The sequence below is a fragment of the Heterodontus francisci genome, chromosome 8, assembly GCF_036365525.1.
Source record: "Heterodontus francisci isolate sHetFra1 chromosome 8, sHetFra1.hap1, whole genome shotgun sequence".
Taxonomy (NCBI): domain Eukaryota; kingdom Metazoa; phylum Chordata; class Chondrichthyes; order Heterodontiformes; family Heterodontidae; genus Heterodontus; species Heterodontus francisci.
Genome location: NC_090378.1, coordinates 85,238,197 through 85,261,102, shown reverse-complemented (window position 1 = coordinate 85,261,102; position 22,906 = coordinate 85,238,197). Strand labels below are relative to the sequence as shown.

At 42.5% G+C, this 22,906-nt stretch overlaps 1 protein-coding gene across 5 annotated transcripts in view; it reads right to left on the bottom strand.

Moving 5' to 3' along the window:
* Window positions 1-22,906, bottom strand: part of gpsm2 (G protein signaling modulator 2) — a 96,692-nt gene that overhangs the window by 60,218 nt on the left and 13,568 nt on the right. For 4 of the 5 annotated variants that reach the window (XM_068037588.1, XM_068037591.1, XM_068037589.1 and 1 more), the window contains exons 2-4: window positions 21,178-21,491; window positions 2,320-2,541; window positions 912-1,047 (exon numbers count right to left, since the gene is read on the bottom strand). In XM_068037588.1, coding sequence (XP_067893689.1) covers window positions 912-1,047; window positions 2,320-2,541; window positions 21,178-21,236 — 417 coding nt within the window. In that variant the 5' untranslated portion in view covers window positions 21,237-21,491. The remainder of the gene's footprint in view (window positions 1-911; window positions 1,048-2,319; window positions 2,542-21,177; window positions 21,492-22,906) is intronic. The other variant, XM_068037592.1, reaches the window with a different exon arrangement.

Genomic DNA, 22,906 nt, shown 5'->3' with positions numbered 1-22,906 from the left:
GTTCTTCACACTAAAAGTACTGGAAATCTGCAACTCTGCCCCAAAAAGCTATCGAAGCTAGGTCAATTGAAAATTTTAAAACTGAGGAGATTAACAGATTTTTGTTAGACTACAGTAATAAGTGGTATAGTACCAAAGATGCTACATGGAGTTAAGATACAGTTCAGTCACAATCTAATCGCATGATGGGAACAGACTCAAGAGGCTGAATGGCCTACTCCTGTTCCTATGACTATTCATAGCAGCGTCTAAACCCATCTTCACCTGATGGTCACATTAACATTTCAGCAGAAAACACTAATTAGCATCCAGGAGCTAAGAGCGAATAAATATAAGCAAACAGTTTCTAATGATTGAGGGTTCTAGAACAAGAAGATACAAGATTAAATGCAAAAGATTTAGGACAGAGATCAGGAAAGAATGATTTTCTTTAACAAAGCATTGCCTAACTGTGGAATGAACTACCAGAGTTAATAATTGAACCATGTCAAAATATAACAATAGGTTAGCCATGTGGCTAAAAGATAGGGATATGGAAATGCAGGAATTAGGATACGGTTCACGAAGGATAAACAACACAGCCTTTTTCAGTGTTGTGGTTTCCACATAATTCCATGGAACTGTGCTGGGGAGTAGGTAAACCCAAATGTAGTGCCCCCACCAGTTCAGGTCTGCTCAATCAGCACAAATCAGGGATTCAATCTAGGAACTTCTTGGTCTGCATGATTCAATGTTCCAACATGCAGTGCACTTAGTCCACTGTGTCTTTAGAATTATGATTGGATGCATTAACACTTCACTGGCAAAGTAATATTGTTGAATATGTTAGAGTCATTGATTACAAGGCACAGAAAAAAATGGTTAACAAGTGAGTTACTATCAAGCATATTGAATGATTTGCTAACCACTACCTTATCACAGAGTTCTCTGGAAATGTCTAGCTGTCTTTGACAGCAAACGACTGCTTCATCAAAGCGTCCCAAAACCTTGAAAGTATTGCCAAGGTTCCCACTAGCTTTAGCTTCTCCCAGTCGATCACCAATTGTTCTGAAAAATGAAGTAAACAGTATATTAAAACCTAAAAACTGGCAATGCTTTCTGTATCAAGTACTTTGTTCTTGACACTCCTCTCTTAGCCTTTCCTACTGCAGTGATCAAAATTGTAACGTAGTAAATTAAAATCATTTATGACTCACTTTTATAGTTTAATGAACCAATTTGGCTGAAATAAAAACAAGATGTTAGAAAGACACAACAAGAGATCCATTAATATCTGAAGAGAGAAAAATGAGGTTAAAAGTTTCAGACAACTATAAGCCATTCATTGGAACCAGTTCTGATCTCACCAGTACACTAGAAAAGCCCTAGCATAGTTTCTGCGAACCTCTAAATAATTAATCGAGCTATGTATACCAAACTGGTTCTTGCTTTTTAAATTGTTTCGCCATATTGTATTAACAGTAGACCTACTACTTTCAATGTTACTTCCAGACATCTTTGTAAATCTGCCTGTGCCAACTATTCCCGTTGTTGTATATGTATTTAGTTTGTTTTTGTCAATATGCAACACTTTTCATGTCCGTATTAGAGTTAACGCAATTTGTTAATCATATTTGGTATCCCTTCTGCTCTTAATTAATTGTCCTCGCCAAAGTGAAACAAGTTTATAATTGGTTTCTGCATCGAGCTCAATTACATAGAAAAACACTAGAAATATACAACAGGTCAATGAGCATCAGAAGTGGACTCTAATAAAATTATGGGTACAAACCAACCTTTTCTTTTTTATATGTTAATAGACCTGCTCACTATTTCCAGCTATAATTTTGATTTAATAGTTTAGTCAAATTGGCTCATCAGATCACAAAACTGAGGTCATGATTTGTTTAACTGGGCAACATATTATAACTCAAGTATGTATGGAAGAACACTATAGGCTTCAAAAAATTTATAACTGTCACTTCTGACTCAGTTCACTTTAAGCCTTGTTGATGATTAACGATGAGATTTTAAGCTAGGATTTATATAATAGAATTGGTTAGTCATTCAGCAATATCGTACGGACTTTCTTCAAATTGAAATAAATGTTTACATGGTAATTTGATAAAGCACCCACAAGTGAGAGATGGAAAACATAGCATCTGACAGACAAATGACAAAATTCAGTTATTAGTCTAATATAAATACTCATAAGAACAGTAAGGAATGAAATTCTAGCAGAATAGTTTTTGCATCTTTTCTCCAAAAATTACAAACTGAAATGAGTCCAATGGTCTTCGTATACATGCAGACCCAAAGTAAGGCAGACTATTTGCTTACCTTGCAAGAGTCAAGTCATGATGATGGTACTCCAGTGCTTTGGAATAATCATGCAAATAAAAATAGGCATTTCCAAGCTGACTGTAGATGGCACTAAGAGTTTTCAGGTCCTCCGTTCCAACCTGAACTGCAGCTTCAAAAAATGACACTCCAGCTCGACAGTCTCCTGTTTTACAGAGTCGTTCACCTTCTAGGGCCAGCTCCAAGCAAGAAGCTTCCATTCTGCAAAACCACAAGTAAAGAAATGTGATCGATGCCATAACTACAGTGAATTAGGAGGTTACAAAACTTTGTTTCATATTGCAAAATGCCTTAGAGCAGTCATAGATTGTGAAAACGTATGGGTTGGTTGTTCTGAAAAGGTTAAATTGAAAACATGTACAAAAAAGTTGCACCTCAAACCATGAAGCCGGGGTGTCTGACTGGGCAGTATAAGTGTAACGTTATACCAATGCACTGCACCACATTGTGGTTAAAATATAATTTCAAGGCCATGACTTTCCACATAGCAAGCTGCATATCAGTCAGAACATCTATGGAAGGCAAAAGAGTTTACTTACTTAAAAAAAAAGTATGAAGTATTATGTGTAATGAAAATATCCAAAGGCCTCATTCTATTATAATGATTTACAAACAAACAAGGAGCTGGAGTAGGCTATTTGGCCCCTTGAGCCTGCTCCGCTATTCTAAAAGATCATGGCTGATCGGTTTGTGGACACAACTCCACTATCCTGCCTACCCCAGATACCCCTTGACTCCTTTTTGTGTCAAGAATATGTCTACCTCTGCCTTAAAGACATTCAATGACCCTCCCTCCCTCCACCGCTCTCCAGGGAAGAGAGTTCGACAGAGAAAAAATTTCTCCTCATCTCGGTCTTAAATGGGAGACCCCTTATTTTTAAACTGTGCCCCCTAGTTTTAGTCTCTCCCACAAGGGGAAACATCCTTACAACATCCACCCTGTCAAGCCCCCTCAGGATCTTGTATGTTTCAATAAGATCACTTCTCATCTTTCTAAACGCCAATGAATACAGACCCAACCTGTCCAACCTTTCCTCAGAAGATAACCCTCTCATCCCAGGAATCAGTCGAGTGAACCTTCTCTGAACTGCTTCCAATGCAATTATATCCTTTCTTAAGTAAGGAGACCAAAACTGTACACAATACACTAGATGTGGTCTCACCAATGCCCTGCACAAATGTTGCAAAACATCTCTACTTCTATATTGCATTCCCCTTGCAATAAATGACAACATTGCATTTGCCTTCTTAATCACTTGCTGTACCTGCATACTAACCAACTTTTTGTGTTTTGTGTACTCGGACGCCTAGCTCCCTCTGCACCTCAGATTTCTGCAATCTCCTTTCATTTAAATAATATGTTGCTTTTCTATTTTTCCAGCTAAAGTGGACAAGTTCACACTTTCCCACATTATACTCCATCTGCCAAATCTTTGCCCACTCACTTAACCTATCAATATCCCTTTGCAGACTCCTTATGTCCTCTTCACAACTTACCTACCTATCTTTGTTTTATCAGAAAATCTAGCAACCATACATTTTGTCCCTTCATCCAAGTCATTGATATAGATTGTAAATAGTTGAGGCCCCAGCACTGATCCCTGTTGCACTCCACTAGTTACAGCTTGTCAACCTGAAAACAACCCATTTATGCCTACTTTGTTTCCTGTTAGCTAACAATCCTCTCTCCATGCTAGTATGTGACCCCCTATACCACGGGCTCTTATTTTGTTTCATAACCTTTGATGTGGCATTTTGTTAAATGCCTTCTGGAAATCCAAGTACAACACATCCACAGGTTCCCCTTTATCCACATTGTTTGATACTTCCTCAAAGATTTCAAATAAATTAGTCAAACATGATTTCCCTTTCACAAAACCATGTTGACTCTGTCTGATTGCATTGAGATTTTCCAAATGACCTGCTATAACCTCCTTAATAATAGATTCCAGCATTTTCCCTATGACAGATGTTCAGCAACTGGCCAGTAGTTTCCTGCTTTCTTTCTTTCTCCTTTTTTGAATAGCAGAGTTACATTCGCTATTTTCCAATCTGATGGGACCTTTCCAGAATCTAGGGAATTTTGAAAAATTAAGACCACCACTTCTAAGACCCTAGGACGAAGTCCATCAGGACCTGGGGACTTGTCAGCTTTTAGTTCTAATAATTTTCTCAGTACCCTTTCCCTGGTAATTGTAAGTGTTTTAAGTTCCTCCCTCCCTTTCAATTTTTAAATCACAATTATTTCTGGGATTTCATTTATATTCTCTACAGTGAAGACAGATTCAAAAATCTGTTCAGTCCCTCCGCCATTTCCTTATTTTCCATTATTAACTCCCCAGACTCACTCTCTTAGAGGACCAGCACTCACTTTACTTATCTTACTTTTTAAATACCCGTAGAAACTCTTACTGTCTGTTTTTATATTTCTAGATAGCTTTCTCTCGTAGTCTTATTACACTGTCATTATTTTTTGCTGTTTTTTATATTCTGTCCTTCTTACCTGCCACTACTCTTCACTGTATTGTATGCTTTTACTTTCAATTTGATACTATCTTTAACTTCCTTAGTTAGCCACGGACGGTGCATCCTTCCCCTGGAGTCTTTCTTTCTCATTGGAATGTATCTTTCCTGAGTGTTATGAAATATCACCTTAAATGTCTGCCAATGCATCTCTACTGTCCTATCCCTTAACCTAATTTCTCAGTTTACTTTAGCCAGCTCTCTCTTCAAACGCTCATAATTACCCTTATTTAAGTTTAAAACACTAGTCTTAGATCCACTCTTCTCACCCTCAAAATGAACGCAAAATTCAATCATGTTGTGATCACTGCTACCTGGGGCACCTTTACTACGAGGTAATTAATTAATCCTGTCTCGTTACACATTACCACATCTAGAGCCAACCAGAGAGCAGGCTATTCTAGAACGTGCTGCTTTAAGGAACTGTCCTGAAAACACTATGAACTCATCATCCAGGCTACTTTTGCCAATGTGATTATTGCCATACCTTTCTCACAAGCCCCCATTATTTCTTCCTGTAGACCCCGACCTACAGTGTGGTTACTATTAGGGGGCCTACAAACTACTCCCACAAGTGACTTCCTACCTTTATTTATTTTTATTTATCTCTACCCAAACTGATTCTATATCTTGACTTAAGATACTGTTACAATGAAGCCATAAAATATTGATTTTCACTGTTCAAGTAAGGAAGAAAATTAATTTTAATTAGTTTATAATTAAGCAGCATATGATTTCGTAGCTGTAAACTTGAATGGGATTGGCAACTTTACATTCTGATTGCAACATTTTCAGGAGAGATAGCAAGGGATTAAAGGGGCGGTTACCAAATTAATAAAAGGATTCCATTACTGTACTAGAACAGTTGTTCGCAAGGCCCTGGGGGTCTGTAGAGACATTCTTGGTGTCTGCAAAATAATGTGAAATGCAAGTCAGCAGGATAGCTCAGAGTGAGCTGGCTGTTTCACCTAGGAGGGGAGAGGGGAGAATGCAAGGATAGACAGATTCTGCAGTGAGAAGCAGGCACACCCACCTCACAGGTATCTGTACGCAAAAAGCCATTTTCTTAAAACCATTATTAAAACACACTTTACATGCAGTATTATATAGTATTATAATTTAGATGTAGTGCTTGATTACTAATCCATTTCAAAAGGGGTTCTTCTACTAAAAAAAGAGGGAAACTTGTAGTGCAAGTCTATGCAGTGGTACAGCAGAGCTAGATCAACAATTCTGCTCTCAGCAGCTAGTATTTGGTAGTAGCTTTCTTGATGTTTTCAGGCCAGAATGGTTTCTAGAAGCACTAAAAAAGCTATTTTCAAGAAAGAGAGCACATTATCGTATTTTAGAGGGGGAACAAAGTACAGTAACTGCTACTTTTGCATTTCCATTTTGCAAATACAACATGGATGTCAATCAGTTGTCTATCTTGCTGTTATCACAAGCTGATATAAAGACAATAATGGAACATGCATCACATGGACGTCAGTGTTAAAGAACAAAGAACAGTACAGCACAGGAACGGGCCATTCGGCCCTCCAAGCCTGCGCCGATCATGATGCCTGCCTAAACTAAAACCTTCTACACTTCTGGGGTCCGTATCCCTCTATTCCCATCCTATTCATGTACTTGTCAAGATGCCTCTTAAATGTCACTATCGTACCTGCTTCCACCATCTCCCCCGGCAGCAAGTTCAAGGCACTCACCACCCTCTGTGTAAAAAACCTGCCTTGCACACCCCTCTAAACTTTGCCCCTCGTACCTTAAACCTATGTCCCCTAGTAACTGACTCTTCCACCCTGGGAAAAAGCTTCTGACCATCCACTCTGTCCATGCCGCTCATAACTTTGTAAACCTCTATCAGGTCGCCCCTCCACCTCCGTCATTCCAGTGAAAACAATCCAAGTTTATCCAACCTCTCCTCATAACTAATACCCTCCAGACCAGGCAACATCCTGGTAAACCTCTTCTGTACCCTCTCCAAAGCCTCCACATCCTTCTGGTAGTGTGGCGACCAGAATTGTATGCAATATCCCAAGTGTGGCCTAACTAAGGTTCTGTACAGATGCAGCATGACTTGCCAATTTTTATACTCAATGCCCCGACCGATGAAGGCAAGCACGCCGTATGCCTTCTTGACTACCTTATCCACCTGCGTTGCCACTTTCAGTGACCTGTGGACCTGTACGCCCAGATCTCTCTGCCTGTCAATACTCCTAAGGGTTCTGCCATTTACTGTATACGTCCCACTTGTATTAGACCTTCCAAAATGCATTACCTCACATTTGTCTGGATTAAACTCCTTCTGCTATTTCTCCACCCACGTCTCCAACCGATCTATATCCTGCTGTATCCTCTGACAATCCTCATCACTATCCGCAACTCCACCAACCTTTGTGTCGTCCGCAAACTTACTAATCAGACCAGCTACATTTTCCTCCAAATCATTTATATATACTACAAACAGCAAAGGTCCCAGCACTGATCCCTGCGGAACACCACTAGTCACAGCCCTCCATTCAGAAAAGACCCTTCCACTGCTACCCTCTGTCTTCTATGACAGAGCCAGTTCTGTACTTGGCAGCTCACCTCTGATCCCGTGTGACTTCACCTTTTGTACCAGTCTGCCATGAGGGACCTTGTCAAAGGCTTTATTGAAGTCCATGTAGACAACATCCACTGCCCTTCCTTCAATCACCTTCGTCACTTACTCAAAAGACTCAATCAAGTTAGTGAGACACGACCTCCCCTTCAAAAAACCATGCTGCCTCTTGCTAATAACGTAAATGCTTCTTTCCAGAGACCTCTACGTTGTTGTATGATTGCTTTGAGAGTTAAAGAACTCATTACATACATGATTTGTGATTCAGGATTAGCATGAAGGATAAAGTATGAGATAATCCTGTTCATGACATCTAAGATTATCAGCTGTCTGCCACATATGATAACATGATTGCGTGCAGACTTGAAAATATATGGCAGACAACTGATTTAGCCATCCACTGCCAGATCTGGCTGGTCCACTTAAAAACACTATTGGATTGTGCTCTCATCTACTAAAACGACTCACTATTTCAGCATCATCCTGGAATACAAAGGTAACCCCAGCTTTTCTCTATTTCAAACTGTCTTCTTAAACCCTTCCCCCCTCACCTCCAACAATAAGTGAGAGGAGCTCATGGACTCCTTAGTCACGAAGATCAAGACCATCCTATCAGCGACCTCTACCTTATCCCTCCCCTTCACTCACCCACTTAGCCAAACTTCCTTTAATGCTCTCCCTTGCCCCCTGAACTCGCATCTTTCTCTAGTTCGTCCATCTCCCTTCATGCCCTCTGAGCTCATTTTATCCACGAGACCCACCCCCTGCTCCCTACATTGTATTCGCACTAAACTGCTAATCACCCAACTATCAATCATGGTCCCCATGTTAGCTGGTACTATTAATAGTTCTCTCTCCTTTAAATCTGCCATCATCAACCCTTTCCTCAAAAAAAACTCTTGACGCCCACCGCCCCTGCAGACTATCGTCCCATCTCCAACCTCCCTTTCCTCTCCAAAGCCCTTTAACATTTTTAGATTTTTAGCTTTAGAGATACAGCACTGAAACAGGCCCATCGAGTCTGTGCCAACCATTAACCACCCATTTATACTAATCCTACACTAATCCCATATTCCTACCACATCCTCACCTGTCCCTATATTCCCCTACCACCTACCTATACTAGGGGCAATTTATAATGGCCAATTTACCTATCAACCCGCAAGTCTTTTGGCTGTGGGAGGAAACCGGAGCACCCGGAGGAAACCCACGCAGACACAGGGAGAACTTGCAAACTCCACACAGGCAGTACCCAGAATTGAACCCGGGTCGCTGGAGCGGTGAGGCTGCAGTGCTAACCACTGCGCCACCCCTTGCTGTCACCTCCCAAATATGTTCCCCTCTTTCCCAGAACTCCATGCTTGAATCCCTACAATAATGTTTCCGTCCTTGCCACAGTACCGAAACAGCTCTTATCAAAGTGACATATGACAGCCTATGAGACTGCAACAAAGGTAAACCATCCCTCCTTATCCTTTTTGACCTGTCCACAGCCTTGACACAGTTGACCACACCATCCTCCTCCAATGCCTCTCCACTGTTGTCGAGCTGGGTGGGCCTGCTCTCACCTGGTTCCATTCTTATCTATCTAATCGGAACCAGAGAATCACTTGCAATGACGTCTCTTCCTGCTCCTGCACCTTTATCTCTGGTGTCCCCCTAGGATCTATCCTTGGCCCCCTATTTTTCACCTGCATGCTGCCCTTGAGTGACATCATCCGAAAGCACAGTATTAGTTTCCACATGAATGCTGAGAACACCCAGCTCCATCTCACCACCATCTTTCTCGACACCTCTACTGTTGCTAAACTATCAGACTGCTTATCTGACATCCAACAGTGCATGAAGAGAAATTTCCTCCAATTAAATACTGGACTAAAGCTATCCTTTTTGGATCCCGCTCCAAACTCCATTCCCTAGCTACCAACTCCATCCCGCTCTCTGGAAACAGTCTGAGATTAAACTATTCTATTCGCAACCTGGATGTTACATTTGACCCCGAGATAAGCTTTCGACTTCATATTCACACCAAGACTGCCGTTTTCCACCTCCATAACATAGCCCGACTTCACCCATCTCAACTCATCTGCTGCTGAATTCTTCATTTATGCTTTTCTCTAGACTTGACTATTACAACGCACTCCTGGCTGGTCTCCCACATTCTACCCTCTGTAAACTTTAGGTCAACAAAAACCCATGTCTTAACTCGTACCAAGCCCTGTTGACCTATCAGCCCTGTGCTCGCTGAACTACACTGGCTCCAGGTCCAGCAACGTCTTGATTTAAAATTCTCATCCCTGTTTTCAGATCGTACACAGCCTCACCCCTCCCTATCTCTGTAATCTCCTCCAGCCCCACAAAGCTCCGAGATATCTGCGCTCCTCTAACTCTGGCCTCTTGAGCACCCAATTTTAAATCGCTCCACCTTTGTTGGCGGCCCCTTCAGTTGCCATGGCCCGAATCTCTGAAAAACCCTCCCTATACCTTTCTATCTTGCCTTTTCCTTTAAGACACTCCTTAAAACCTACCACTTTGACCAAGCTTTTGGTCATCTAACCTAGTATCTCATGTGCCTCGGTGTCATATTTTGTTTTATAATGCTCCTATGAAGTGCCTTGGGACATTTTATTACATTAAAGACACTATAAAAATTTAAGTTGTTGCTGTAACAGTGGAATAATACAAATGCTTTGGGGAAGACTGGAAACATTAACAGAAGAAAATGAATAGCCCTGCTTATGTTGACCTAAACAAGACAATTGGAAAAAAAAGTCTCACGGTCATTGCTTTTCCTCTGGAATGCATCAATCTCACCAGATATTGACCAAGCACAACTTGATCTGTTCTATAATCGGTGACTCAAAAATAAATCCGTCTATTTCAGATACCACTGATTTAAAGACTTCAAATTGGAACAAAACTATTGAGAAAATCAAAGTGAAGCTTTTCCGAATATATTTTCATCATCTCTAAAGTGCTGGGTTATGAATGACTGAATGACATTTAAGAAACATGAAAAAAGGTTGTTCACTGTTCACACATCAGAACATACTAACAGCTGATGAGGAAACTCTTCAAGGTTGATATTACTGCTGCTGAAAGGAGTCACCTGGAAGCTGAGTATAACACTACATAAAATATATACCCAGGGTTGAGGGCCCATCATGTTTGGATTGTAAAAATAAGCAGTGCTGTTGAAGCATCTTCAAATCAATTCTATGTAAAGTGTCATACCCAACAATGGAAGATTGTGAGGGACTGTACAATATGGCAGACTTAGTAGTCTGGATAACTGAACCAGGAAGGTCCACAGAAATGATTAAATCAGAATACCAGGCTATTAATATTCAGGAGAGGTAGATCTATTGCAGGCTTTGGGAATTTTATCACTTGGCTCTAGATAATTTCTAATGTATAGGGTAGCTCTAGCTGGAAGTTTATTAATGTTGTGATGGTAAGCTGTACTGTTTTACCTGAATAAAACACAAGCTCCAATGCATACTTTAGAATCTTTGGGGGCTAAATTCAATAGTTTCCAAAAACAGACATGGGGATCACAATGTGGTATGAACCCGTGCCCACTGCTTCCAATGCAGGCGGCGTGCCAACTTCTTGCTGCCTGCTTATCTGCAGGAGCACAAAGAGCAACCAGTGCTAAATAGGGAGTCGGTGGTGGAGGGGGGGGGGGGGGGTGGGTTACAGTCTGGCTGAAGCAGGTGCTGGAACATTGTGCAAGAGACATTGAACAGTAAAATAAAGTGTGAATTATGGCACAACAGGGGAGTGAGCATAATCCCAAGGTTCTCTGATGCTGTACTGGACACCTTGGCGGAGGTGGTGGAAAGGAGAAGGAGAGCGCTGCTGGGGAAAAGAAGGCCCCCACAGAAAAACTTTGTGCAAAGGCAGTGGGAGCAGACAGCCAAGGTGGTCAATGCCAGCAGTCAAGACCGGAGGACCAGGATGCAGTGCCGAAGAAGTTCAATGACTGCACACAATTGGACAAGGTCAGTGAAATAATCTTCAAATGCCATTGTCCATCAATTGCACCACTAGCCTCACAAAATGCTCAATGCACCATCCCTTTCACTCATCTGCCAGTAATTTCTACCAATCACGACTCGTACTTCACTTCACCCTCAAACTAAGCACTGCTGTAAGCCTCACACCCACATCTCAACTTGTACACACTGCCAGCTATTCAACCACAGTAGGCACATCACCTAAAAAATTGGACCACCTCACTGACACACTTCTCTCTCTCTCGCAGGATAATGTGGCACGCAACGTAAGGCAGCAGGAATTAAGTGGCGGGGTTAACTACATGTGCTTACTCCAATGGAGGATAGAGCGGTCGCCATCATTAGAGATGCCATTGCAGAGGCAAGCAGGGGGGAGGGGGGTAGTTGAAACCATTGAGGAGGATGGTATCCTCATATTTAATTCACCTTACATCTCAGTGGCGCAGTGGTTAGCACCGCAGCCTCACAGCTCCAGCGACCCGGTTCAATTCTGGGTACTGCCTGTGGGGAGTTTGCAAGTTCTCCCTGTGACCGCGTGGGTTTCCTCCGGGTGCTCCGGTTTCCTCCCACGTGCCAAAGACTTGCGGGTTGATAGGTAAATTGGCCATTGTAAAAATAAAAAAAATTGCGCCTAGTGTAGGTAAGTGGTAGGAGAATTGAGGGAAAAGTGGGGATGTGAGAGGGAAAATGGGATTAATGTAGGATTAGTATAAATGGGTGGTTGATGGTCGGCATGGACTCGGTGGGCTGAAGGGCCTGCTTTAGAAAAAAAGGGTGGCGCAGTGGTTAGCACCGCAGCCTCACAGCTCCAGCAACCCGGGTTCGGTTCTGGGTACTGCCTGTGCGGAGTTTGCAAGTTCTCTCTGTGACCGCGTGGGTTTCCGCCGGGTGCTCCGGTTTCCTCCCACAGCCAAAGACTTGCAGGTCGATAGGTAAATTGGCCATTGTAAATTTCCCCTAGTGTAGGTAGGTGGTAAGAGAATGGTGGGGATGTGGTAGGGAATATGGGATTAATGTAGCATTAGTATAAATGGGTGGTTGTTGGTTGGCACAGACTCGGTGGGCCGAAGGGCCCGTTTCAGTGCTGTATCTCTCTATGACCCTATTACACTTCCTCCTCATCGCACAATGCATTCTGATTTACAAGTTGCAGATGGTGTAAGCATGCACCTCTTGCTTTCCCTTCCTCCAGTCACCATCACCCTACCCTTGTGCCTTTCTCCTTCAGATACCCAAGATAAATAAATCTGTCCTTCAATAGAGGCACCACCCCAGGGGAGTGCACCGTGCAGCACTATCTTCTCTCAGGATGACACCATTCGTCCTCCCAACACTGCCACTCTGCCAGTGCCCTTGCTGTTGCCCGTCAGCCAGCCAGCCCAGACTGCTGCCACCCATGATGCCCACCAAGATGGTGCAGACCAAGCTGGGCCTTCTGGGACCAGAGCTGCTCAAGGGTCATCCTCCAAGGCCATCTGCAGACTTCTCCACAAAGTCAGTAGCCTTCCACCAGTCATGCTGCAGCAACTGAAGTATCACCGCACAGGAGCACTAAGATAGGCAAAGGCACATGGAAGACAGGCACTAAGGAATGCACAAGGGTCGTTAGTTGATGTTTGTATCCAATATAACATGGTTTGATTTCTAAATTTGGTTTGGGATGTTTATTTTGTGTGGGCTTTTATTTTTACATATGGCCAAACAGCTGCTGTGATGGTCTGTAACAGAGGGAAGGTAAAGTGTGGGTCTGTGGTGGAACAGGGAGTTGGGGTTGCATTCACTGGTACTGCAGTCGGTTGATCTGTTCACAGCCAGCCCTGTCAGAAAGGAGCTGTGTTCTTTGCCTTCTCCCTTCCTCCTCCTGCTTCCCAGCTGCTCACTCATAGCAAGATGATCTGCTGCATGCAGCACAACCATAAATCTTGACACACGCTCTGCCAAGTACTGCAGGATTCCTCTAGAGCAGTCCAGGCAGCAGTTAACATTGAGCAGACCATTGGCATGTTGAAACAACCACATTTCTTGTAACAGCATGGCACAGCTTTTGTAGTGTGCATGCGGCCCACGTTTGCAGGAGTAGCGCACCAGAGTTAAGCCAAGTCATCAGCAAATAACCCTCATCACCCAGTAGCCACCTTCTAATTTGTCATGGTGACTCAAATACAGAGGCACAGTAGCCCGTTGCAAATGAAGGCATCATAACTGCTGCCAGGATAACAAGCACGACCTGTATGATGCATTGCAAATGGTTGCACAATGAGGGAGTGGAATCCCTCTTGGTCAAAGCATATCTGAGAGTTTGACACGCAGCATCCGCAAGGTGATCTGCGTGCAGTCAGTGGCAGCCTACCTGTAAAGTAGCTGATGATCCTTTTAATTGACACTGGTGGGGCACCCTTCCTGCTGCTGACATTGCATTCAGCTGTGCATATTTAAAGAGACAGCGTAGGCGGGAGTGTTGATCTCCAAAATGCCAGCGCTGCATCAAATCAGTGTTACATGCTGATTGATGTCACAATCTGCCTACTCTACATACTTCTAGTGGACACTCTGCACACGGCCCAATGCCCTTACCAAAATGGCATCCAGCACAGCTCACATCAGAAAAATGGCACTCAGTGCCGCAAAGCTAGACGCTAAGGAACCAAATTTTGCCGTCATTAAGTCTTAGCTGCTGACACCTATGCCTAAGCCCTTTGGAGGGAGGATCCTCAGAGTATGTGCGAACTCCCATGTTTGGCAAACAGAAACTGTGTGTGGATTTCTCAGTAGCTTGGTTTGGAGGCTCTTAAACGTGAAATGTGGTGGTGGATTCCACACATGCCAGACACCCTACAACACCCCAAAAGTAGTATGAACAAAAAAGTAATCACAGCTTTAGACTAAAGGTTGCTTTCAACTACTTGGTATGGTCCAGATGACTTTCCATCGACAGCTTAACCCCCCCCCCACTAAAAATGTTTTTTATTAGATTGAAAACAATAAATGCTCAAATGTCTGAGTTAAATTTTAAGTTACAGTTTTAGAATCTTTCAGAAATGTGTAATAATCTATAGAGAAAAAGTAGAACAAAGAGGTTCTTAGACCAAATTGTCACATAAATGGACAAAGAAAACTGAATACTTAAATACTGCTGTAACATGTAATACTGGAAGCACACACAGGTCTGTCAGCATCTCAAAAAGCATGTTTATCCAACTGTTCATCTACCTTTTACTTTTCCCCACATGCTGAGAGACACTATTTTAAGCATTCCCAGGAATTTGTATTTTTGCTCTACAAATGGATGGGACTAGATTTAGTTCTACATTTTACCTGGAGAAATCTGCTGTACAAACAAACTTTTTTATAAATTCCAGAAATATTTGAAAAGTAGTCATTTAATAACATTGCATTTCACTCTAATCTATTTAAGCTACTGGAATTGTATTACTGTGTATTTAAAGCAATAAAATCTAGTATCTGAGAGACACTGAGGGCCAAGATTGTCATTATCCAGATATTCTTTGCTTGTTCTTTATTTTTTTTCCTCCATTAAAAAAATTGAAAGATCAATTTAACTCGATCACAGGGTTTCTTTTGCAGATTGAATATTACCTTATCTGTAGTAAGTTCAAAATCTATGTCCTGATGCTTTAAAAGTATTTTTTAAAAATTAATGATTCTGAATACAAGCAATACTTGCATTTGGTCACATAGATGGAAACGTCAAGGCCTGGAAGCAGAAACCTACATGCCTTTACACTACACATTGATGTAGAGGTAATTTTAAAATACAAAACCTGCAGTGAAATAAACTGCAATTATTAATTTTGGTGATGTGTGTAATTTTAGTTTAATTTAGCAGCTGTACATCCTTTTTACGGGTTCAATTCCCGTTCCAGTCTGAGGAAGGCAAAGGGAAAACATCTCATATACCCTCTTCCCGAGTCATGCCCATCTCTCCTGGGTGGAGAAAAAAAAAGAGCAGAGGACCCGCCCTTGGGCAGACCACCGCCACGGCAAAGCCTTCTTTACAGTAGCCATATCAGTCAAGTCCTTTGGATTGTCAATATAAATTGCAGCTTAATGTGACTCTTGCCTTTGCTTTTCCGCCACTGTAAACACTGGTGGAACTGAAAATGAAAGCAGCAGCCAATTTCCAGTCTGAGTGGGTGGAGTATTCCCAGTGCTACTTGCAATTATGCGCAGCTTATATTCTCCCAAAGTCTCCCTAAACTAGGGAAGTTCTTTTGCCATCAAATGCAAATAAAACTGTTGTCAGACTAACAGCAAGGGAGTGAGAAGTCTTCAGTCATTTAGGTTTGATAGCGATGTTTTTTTTTTAAAACAGTCACTTTCATCCTTTCTGCTCAGTTCTAACAGTAGAAACCCTCCCCTTTTAAAAGAAGCTCCTACATTCAGAGGAAGCCTCCCAATTGTTATCCGACATTAGCACTAAAACTGAAAGGTTACCTTGCTCCAATTAGAGTAACTTACAAAACTTGTCCTCGTGTACTACCTACAAGTCTGTTAAAATATCCATTGGAATCTGTTCATGCTAATTGCGCATCAGATCATTTGGGAAAAAAGTTATACAGCATTTAAATTCATCCCAATAGATTATCTAACTTGAAATTACACTGCAATGGTTTTATCCAGTGAAAAGATCATCATACTTTATGGAAGGATCCATTTTTTCAAGATTATTCCTCTGAAAAAGGGAGGGTTTTTTTTTTAATGACAGTGGCCCTGTAAATCCATAGGCCATGGATCTCAATCCTGGGACATGCTTGTCTGGAATCTCTGCTGCTGACCTTACTGACCTAACGTCCGTGTATCTGGGCTGAGAAGGAAGCTCCCCAATTTTAAAATTAGTGGTGGGAACTCACACCATGATCGGTGCATTATGGGCACCTATCCTGGAAGGGTGAGTGGGAAAATGTGGTATTAGGTAACCTCTCATACTGACCACAGCAACCCCAGGCAATGTAAAGTCGCTCAAAAGCTGCCAGAGTTTTTCAGGGGTCCAAGCCAAGAGGACTTTACATTTTTTTTATTCGTTCATGGGATGTGGGCGTCACTGGCTATGTCAACATTTATTGCCCATCCCTAATTGCCCTTGAGAAGATGGTGCTGAGCTGCCTTCTTGAACCGCTGCAGTCCATGTGGGGTAGGTACACCCAATGTTGTTAGAAAGGGAGTTCCAGAATTTTGACCCAGCGACAGTGAAGGAACAGCAATCTAGTTCCATGTCAGGATGGTGTGTTGCTTGGAGGGGAACTTGCAGGTGGTGGCGTTCCCAGGTATTTGCTGCCCTTATCCTTCTAAGTGGAAGAGGTCACAGGTTTGGAAGGTGCTGTCTAAGGAGCCTTGGTGCTTTGCTGTAGTGCATCTTGTAGATGGTACACACTGCTGCCACTGTGCGTCAGTGGTGGAGGGAGTGAATGTTTGTGGATGGGGTGCCAATCAAGCGGGCTGCTTTGTCCTGGATGGTGTCGAGTTTCTTGAGTGTTGTTGGAGCTGCACCAATCCAGGCAAGTGGAGACTATTCCATCACACTCCTCACTTGTGCCTTGTGGACAGGCTTTGGGGAGACAGGAGGGGAGTTACTCGCCGCAGGATTCCTAACCTCTGACCTGCTCTTGCAGCCACCGTATTTATGTGGCTACTCCAGTTCAGTTTCTGGTCAATGATAACCCCACCCCCAGGATGTTGATAGTGGGGGATTCAGCGATCGTAATGTCATTGAATGTCAAGGGGTGATGGTTAGATTCTCTCTTTTTGGAGATGGTCATTGCCTGGCACTTGTGTGGCATACTGAAAGCTTTCTATCAGCATATCAGCCACCCAGCAGAATCCAAGCTAGGACTATAGAGTACCAAGTCTGCGAGTTCTCTTCCCTGGTCACACCCCAACCCTGACATAGGAGACAATGGAATGGAACCTTCATCCACTTGAACAAACAGGCTCCCTCCAAAAACTTAAAAATTGCGCCTAGTTCTCAGACCTTCTACAGCACTAATTTATGGAAATATTCTGAGACGACCTGCACAAAATTCGGACCAGTCTATCATTTCCCTCAATTCCCCATGATGCAGCGCAAGTAACCTGCTGCTGGTTTCTGTGTACTGATTCCCTGAAATTGCTAAACAGCATTCCTTCTCCTCCATGGAAGAAAGCACTAGTCTCCATCAGCACTTTTCCAAAATAGCATGGCATAAGGAAAAGATTATAAAACGGGGCGTACAGGGTCAGTGTTTCAAAATCATGATGGAATGGAATTTTTATGTGGGTCAAGTACGGGGACTAGTTTGCAATCTAAGCTGTTGAATTTGTCGACATTTTAGAATTTCACTCCCACCAACACAGAAATAGACTCCAAACTATCATTCAATGACTAAAAAGACTACTGCTGGCTGATATCATAGACAAAAATATCATCCAAATTTTGTGAAGATCGGGTGAAGGTTTATTACTGCGAAACTCAGTCTATACCCACACCTGTTTTTGCTTTATTGAAAGAAACAGATTGTCTAAAATCAGTGTGATTACAGTGATGCTTTGAGGATGACATGAATTAAACAGTCGATATTTAGAATTGTAATCCCAACTCATTGAGTCAAACTTTACACACATGAAATGCAGTATCTTTGACTTTAGTGCACAGCAAAGGACACCAAAATTAGTGTTAATCTTCACCTATTCACACCATTAAGCAGAAAAATGTGCTTTTGTTTGAAGAAAAACAAATGGCTCTGATCGTTTTATATTAGGTGCAATGCAGAATAGTACTTTGATAGAATAAAAAACCTGCGAAAAATTACTTGTGCTGTCTTCATCTAGATTGGTGCACCAATATGCTATGAGTGAAGTGGACATATTCAGAGCCCTAGGCATTAACAAAATCAGACTCTAATTATAGCTGTATTTCTTTGTTTCATTTTAGAACAATAGGTACTCACTTGTTTAAGGGTGTGAAAGGCAAATGCATTCTCTGAGGACTCAAAGAGCTGTAATATTACTCAAATGCAAGAGCCTGATTTCTTTTCCTTACCTCAGGAGATTTGAACTCGTCACTTTCGCTATCAGATGAAAAAGGCTGCGTTTGCTGACACTACCACTAGGTGGCGCTGCAGTGGCACGTGCACAAATGCAGCCTGTGCCACTTAAACATCAAAGTCTGCGACATCAGCAGCTGCCAGGACTAACTAAAGATAGCGCTGCTCAAATAATCACACAAAAGCAACCTAAACACATAGCAGCACACAATGGCAGGAGGGAGAGAGCAAGTGAGTGAGCGAGATGGCGGGCCGGGAGGGGCAAAGGAAGTGAGCGGGCGGGCCGGGGGTGGGGGGAGGAGGAAGAGAGCGAGAGGGCGGGCCAGGGGCGACCAAGCAGGTGGTCGGGCTGGGGGTGGGCGGTTCAGAGCAAGCGGGCAGGCCGGGGGTGGGGGGGGGGGGGGGGGGAGGAGGAGAGCACACCCACCCCCATCCCTACCCCACTTCCCCCACCCCCGCTCTCACACCGCTTCGCCCACCCCCGCTCTCTGCATGCGTTACTCGATGACGTAATCTGCGCATGCGCCAACCAGTCCTGGCAATGTGGAACACAGCGCATGCGCAGAGAGCATGAGCCGATCTGTGCATGTGCACAGATTGGCGCAATCTGATGACGTCAGCTGCCGGCTGCGTTGTCGATAATCAGTTTGGATGAAAAAGGGTGACTAATGTATTTGCTCAACTAGAAATGTGCAATGTTCATACAAAGTGATTCTTGACAATGCACCGGCCCACTGATGTCAGCAGAGTGCGCCAAGCTGCGCACATGCGCAGCTACATCCTGTTGGACAGTGGCGCATGTGCAAGATGACGTCAACACAAAGCACTAACGTCATCGCTTATCCGCACCATGCGCAATAAAGCATCATTTTGTATCCAACGGTTGGAAGAAGCAGCTGAATGGGAGACTTTAAGGGTGCAGCTCTCCCCCCTCATTCCAGGCCTCGACGCTTCCTGCCCTCAGCCGCTCGCTGCAGACCTCGCTGCTCCCCTCCATTCCCCTGGCCAATTACTCACCCCACTCTCCAGCTGCTCCCTCCTGCCCCCATGCCCTCCTGCTGCTAGCTCTAGGCCGTGCCACTTCCCTCTTCTCAGCCACTCGCTCCTACGTCGACCAGTCACCACTTGCTTCATCAGGCAGCGCGTGTAGACAGATGAAGCATGGGAGCGAGTGGCGAGAGGAGGGAAGCAGTGCGGCCCAGAGCTCACGGCTGGGGGGGTGGGTGAGCAAGCAGCTGGAGAGCGGGGAACAATCAGCCAGGGACATGGGGGGAGGGGGGGAGAAACGGGGGAGCAGTGAGGTCTGGAGCGAGCAACTAAGTGGGGCGGGGGGGGTGTTGGTGGGGTAAGAAAGCAGCCGGTGGGGAGGAGGAGAAAGCCAGTTGCCGAGGGGGGAGGGGGCAGAGCAGCCAGTGGGGTGGGAGTTAGTAGCTGCATTCGGGTGAAATCAGTCCTGGTCAGTCATATAAACGAATCACAATAACTAATTGATAGCACATTTTATGCTCTGCCCGATTTTCTTTTCCATTGATCGGGGTGCCAATTCACTATCTTCCAATGGAGATCCCATCATAAAATTCCTTTTGTAATTAATAGGATTACTGGAATATTAAATGGATCTGAGGATTACAGTTCGTCAACTATAACTACATAGTAGCATTTTGCTGGGCTTCCATGCAACTTAATGTAAGGTTAGTTTGCGAGAATGATCTAGGCATGAACAGTTCCTGTGATAAATTGAGCAGTGCCATCTTTAATCCTGGCAGCTGCCTGAACGTCACAAAATTGTCACAAAAACGTCAAAAAAAAATTGAAGTAGTAATATTAGTCAATCTCCTGTGATGTTGCAGAGTGTCCACAGCAAATGTAGTCTGCAGACGAAATGAGGTTAGAGGGAGCAGGATAATTGGGACAGGCATGCAGAGATAAATTAGTTCACACATTAAAATCATTCATTCATTCTGTCCTTACTTTTCTACTTCCATTAAAAATTTTAACGTCCACATTTATAAAAGGCAAAATACTATGGATGCTGGAAATCTGAAATAAACAGTAAATGCTGGAATGCTCATTTAAATGTCATTGTAATTACACCCACTTGCACAACCTCCACTGACAGGATGGTGTAGTTGCAGCATGTGCTTACATAGGTTGTTTTCATTATAAATATTGAGTGGGGATGGTGGTGGTGAAGGGGAAGAATACTAAAACTTAGAAATTTAATATGCTGAAGATCAACTTGTATTTTTATTGAAATCAAATGAGCTTAAAATAAAACACAAAAATTAATAGGATTGGTGTCATGCACGAGATAGCTTTATAGTTTCTATTTCCTCCAAACCACTTCAGGAAATATTTAAATCCTGGGGCAAAATAAAAGGAAAGAGAAAATACAGGAAGGAGGAAAAAATACAATTGGTTCCAATGTTAAACCACTGATGCTTTAGTCCATTTAACTGAGACTTCTATATTAATACACTTTTATTATACGAGGATACAAGATTATGTTTTAAAAAAGGACTTTTTAAACACTAAGTTATATGGCAAACATTTTATTGCTTTACCAACATAACATATCATAACTTTAATAGGAAAATATTCAAAGCAAATTTATACAGTTTACTACTTATCGCAAAAATGGAAAAAGTTCTACCTGTATCGGATATGATTGGGGTGCTCACGCAGGCTAACCAAAATATCATTTGCATCCATTCAGCTGCACTAAATGACGACACTCAACATATCCACCGAAGGCTCCAGAAGAATGTCAATTCCTCTTTTAATTTCAGAAAATTCAATTAACCAACTTAAGGTACAGGCTCCATAAGTATGAAGATTTTGGGAATGCTGACTGCATCTTAAGTTCTTGCTTCATTGTTCTTCCTCAGAACTACAAAAAATAGTTTTGGGTCACAAAAAGGGTTGTGATTTCTTGTAATGATGGCCCCCTGTTCCTTCAACTGTAATCTGCAAAAGGAAACACAAGAATGCTTGCATAAAGCCCTATTGGATGCAAGAAGCCTAATAATAAACATACAGCTTATATGCATAACCCTAAACAATGCCAAGAAAGGGATTTCATGTAATCATGGACATTTTGCAAGCAATAAATTTTAAGCAATAAAGCCACAGCAAACAGCACAACCTTCATTTATTTTAAGGATTCTAGTGAAAAGCCATTACCCAGGTCTGGAATTTTGTTCTTTCTTCATTTAAAAATGACAATCATAGTTGTCCTATGTTATGACCGAGGGGGGAGACATGCACTGTTTATTCTAGTCCCACTTCGCTGCAGGTCACAACATATATTTTAAATTTTCCCACTTACCGATACGGTCAATCATACACTCTATTTTTCCCAGAATAGAACACACTAACCAGGTTTCTTTAATGAACAAAATTATCAGTTTATTCCAGAACAAGTCTTAATTAATAATGAAGGAAAGCATAAACACAGAGATTTTAAAATTTTAAAGTTCCCTTTTTACCTTAGCCCCTCATGCTCATACATTCATCGGTTAACCAGAAAAATAAGGGATTTTTTGAAAATTCAGAGCTCGGTTACAGACAAAAAAAAACCACTCAGGCTGATTACTTGCTCATTTTTGAAGAAAACAGCAGATGAGATATGTTGTTTCAAAACTGGCATACAGTCTAGCCTCCGAGTACACGTAGACAGGTGACTAGAATCTTTTAGAACAGTTCTTTTCAGGCAGTGTTCAGAATTAATTTAGCAGGCTTTCTTCAAACACAGGAGACGAGATGAATTGACACAGTGGATTTCTCAGGGTCTTTTAGAGATGCTGGAAAGTGAGCTGGGTTGCAGTCTTCTCTCCTTCCTTCACTTCTTCTTCCAGCTAACTTTATCAGCCGCTCACTCCAGAAGGTAAAATACACTCGGACACTGACAAACAAAAGCTTGTGAGTTTTCTGCCCTCTCAGGGCTGCTGCCAGGCTTGTCCAAAGAGCGCAACGGACTTCTCTGCCCACATTTTCCCCCGTTACCAGGGTTTCTGTCCTACTTTTAACTTGATTCATGTGACAACCAGTAAACATTGTTGCCAAATTAGTTCTTTCAGTGCCCTCTTAGAAAAAAATCTGGTCCAACATTAATTCAGTTTGACCGAATTCCTCAAAAAAAATTTTAACAATCACTTCCATAACACCTAAAAATGACAAGTATTCTAAAAGTGACAATAGATCAAAACAAAATCTCTGCAATAGTTCATTTATAGTTGCAGTGATATGCTGCAGAAGTTCACACAACACTGCATTTTGAATGTCTTTCCTTAAATTCCGATCCACGCAATAGGAAGTTCATCATAAAGATCTATTTTGTTCTATTTAATCCATAGTTAATCCATGCTTTAAAATTATAAATA